Source organism: Terrapene carolina, unplaced genomic scaffold (assembly GCF_002925995.2).
Source record: "Terrapene carolina triunguis isolate 2854851 unplaced genomic scaffold, T_m_triunguis-2.0 Scaffold131, whole genome shotgun sequence".
Classification (NCBI taxonomy): Eukaryota; Metazoa; Chordata; order Testudines; family Emydidae; genus Terrapene; species Terrapene triunguis.
Window position 1 is genome coordinate 19,100,381 of NW_020664482.1, and position 2,272 is coordinate 19,102,652.

Genomic DNA, 2,272 nt, shown 5'->3' on the forward strand with positions numbered 1-2,272 from the left:
AGAGGACAAAGTGAACAAGCTTTCTTCTTCTTTTCATGGGTAACATCATACCATTGCACGCCTGACGTCAAGCCTTCAAGGATGACGTAACTATTCGTACAGCCAATCACAGCTCGAAAGATGACGTAAACGACCTTAGCAACAGGCCCAGTCCGAGCGGGCCAATTAGAAAATGGATGGGGGTGGCAGGTAGCCAATGGGATACGGCGAGGGAGGAAGGCGGCAGGAGGCCGGTCATCTCCCTCATCTTCCCTCTGACAAGATGGCGGCGGCGCTGGCGATGGCGGCACTAACGGCTTTGTGTCCCTTCAGCGCCTGAGCTCGGTTCCGGCCTGGCCGGGGGTACCGAGCAGCGGCGACATGACCGCGGAGCCCATGAGGTACGGACCGAAACACCCTCCCGCCAGGGTCTGACTGGCCCCCGCTGAGGAGAGGCGGCTGGGGATACTGTAATCACTTTCCTCCCACCCTTGGAGTAGAGGCGGCAGCGCCGCTCCCCGCTGCGGGCCGGTACCGCAGGAGGGTGGAGGGGGATGCTGGGGAAGGCATCGCCAGAGAAGGCCGCGGGGCTGAGTAAGGGATCGCGGGCGAGAGGCCGGGCAGGGAGAGAGGACCGGCGGGACGGAGGTTAAGTGCGGTCTGGCTGCTGCCTGCGTGCGCGGGACTTAACCCGGCCGGGCTGAGGGAGAGAGGGGCCCGTGGGCGCTTTTATTCCTCTCGCCGGTGGGCTTGGGGGCAGTGCTGCGCCCCCGGCTCGGCCGGGGTAGGCGCACGGCCTGGTCCCTCTGCCAGTCCCACGGCGGGGCGGAGGGGGCCCCGCTCCGAAGCCTGCGTTCTGAAGGTTGGGGGCGTTGATGCTTCGTTTCCATTCTCTGTCTTGCCCGGAGAGAGCCGGAGCGGGACCTGGCTTGGCAGAGCAGGTTGAGGGGCGGTGCCGTCTCCTGACCCCCAGCCCTGGGTAGAGATTTTTGCGTCAGCGAATGTCTTGGTACCACAGTGGTCCTGCCTCCTCTCTCCTCCTTCCCCAACGTGTTTCTCCCACAGTGAAAGTCCCTTCTCCTTTACGGCCCCTCCACAGTAAAGGATCTATTTTTGCATCACGATCAGTGTCTGCCACTGCAGGAAAGCTGATCTTCACACAAGGTGTTCACCCTAAGCATCTAGGCAGACTTTTCTCTAGCTTGCAGACTGGAAACGTTCTCTCCTCCCTCCCAGCAGGGGAGGCTTCTTGCAGTTCTTTGCTTTCTAGGACCTACTCTTGTCTGCTGTGTTAAATTCCTTTCTTTGCTGCATACAGTAAATTATGCTATGCAAGGCCACAAATCAGCTTCAGTGCCGACAAACAGGTGCTATGTTTTACCATTAATACATAATTAGTTTTGTGCGCTTTCCAACATACAGACATTTCAGGGGAAGGTGACTAAGGAGCATGGTCCATCAACTGCACAGCACTCTGAATGCTTAAGATGTGATATGAATAATAAACAAATGATTGTCAGTTAACCTTCATGCTTGTTGACTAGCCTTGTCCACAAAATCAAAACAAAAATTGAAGGGAAAGTAGCATCACATGAACTTGTATTATGATCCTCAGAAAAGATTCTTAAGTAATCATAATTGTTTACATGGATTTTTTTGCTCTGTAGCTCTAAACTCTTTTTAACATCTTTGCAGTTGGTAGCACATTAACAGTACAGCATCCTCTTAGTGAAGTTTGGGTTTGATTACATTTCTATTTGTTTGTATTATTTTTCAGTCAAAACGAAAGGGGGGGGGGGGCTGATTTTTTCCTTTGCTTTCCCTTGTTTGCGTAGTTGTTTGTAATTTACCATAAACTCCGAGTAGGGTTTCTGCCAGTACTGATAGAAATGGTAATTTTCTCCCCTTATATGTTCCCTGCCCTGAAAGCCTTTTAATTTCTTAGTTAGCTGTGCCTGAAGGCCTCTAGCAGTGTAAACAAAAATATTAACCCAGTTAACATAAAGCAGGTTGACCAAATCCAGGAGCAGAAACTACAACAAACAAGCTGTCCCTAACATAAAATAGGGTGACCTTAAACAGATACAACACAGACCCTGTGATAGTGTGTATACATTTTTTTATTTTAAATTAATTGATTTATTATTTTACAGAAGGAGCAATCTCCTCAGACAACCCCCCCCCCACTCCTCCCCTCAGACACCCTCCATGAGCCTTTGGGTCATGATCTCCAAAGTTTGGGAAACACTGGTTTGAAATGTTCAGTATGAGAATATAAAACAGAAGCAGTGTA

The 2,272-nt window shown here is 51.1% G+C and overlaps 1 protein-coding gene across 2 annotated transcripts in view; it reads left to right on the top strand.

The window, feature by feature from the left end:
* The first annotated feature begins 274 nt into the window (after positions 1-274).
* Positions 275-2,272, top strand: part of ATRX (ATRX chromatin remodeler) — a 136,727-nt gene continuing 134,729 nt past the window's right edge. For both annotated transcript variants that reach the window (XM_024196772.2, XM_024196773.1), the window contains exon 1: positions 275-380. Coding sequence is in view for 1 of the 2 variants with exons in the window: in XM_024196773.1 (XP_024052541.1) it covers positions 361-380 (20 nt within the window). In the remaining variant the exon portion in view is untranslated. The remainder of the gene's footprint in view (positions 381-2,272) is intronic.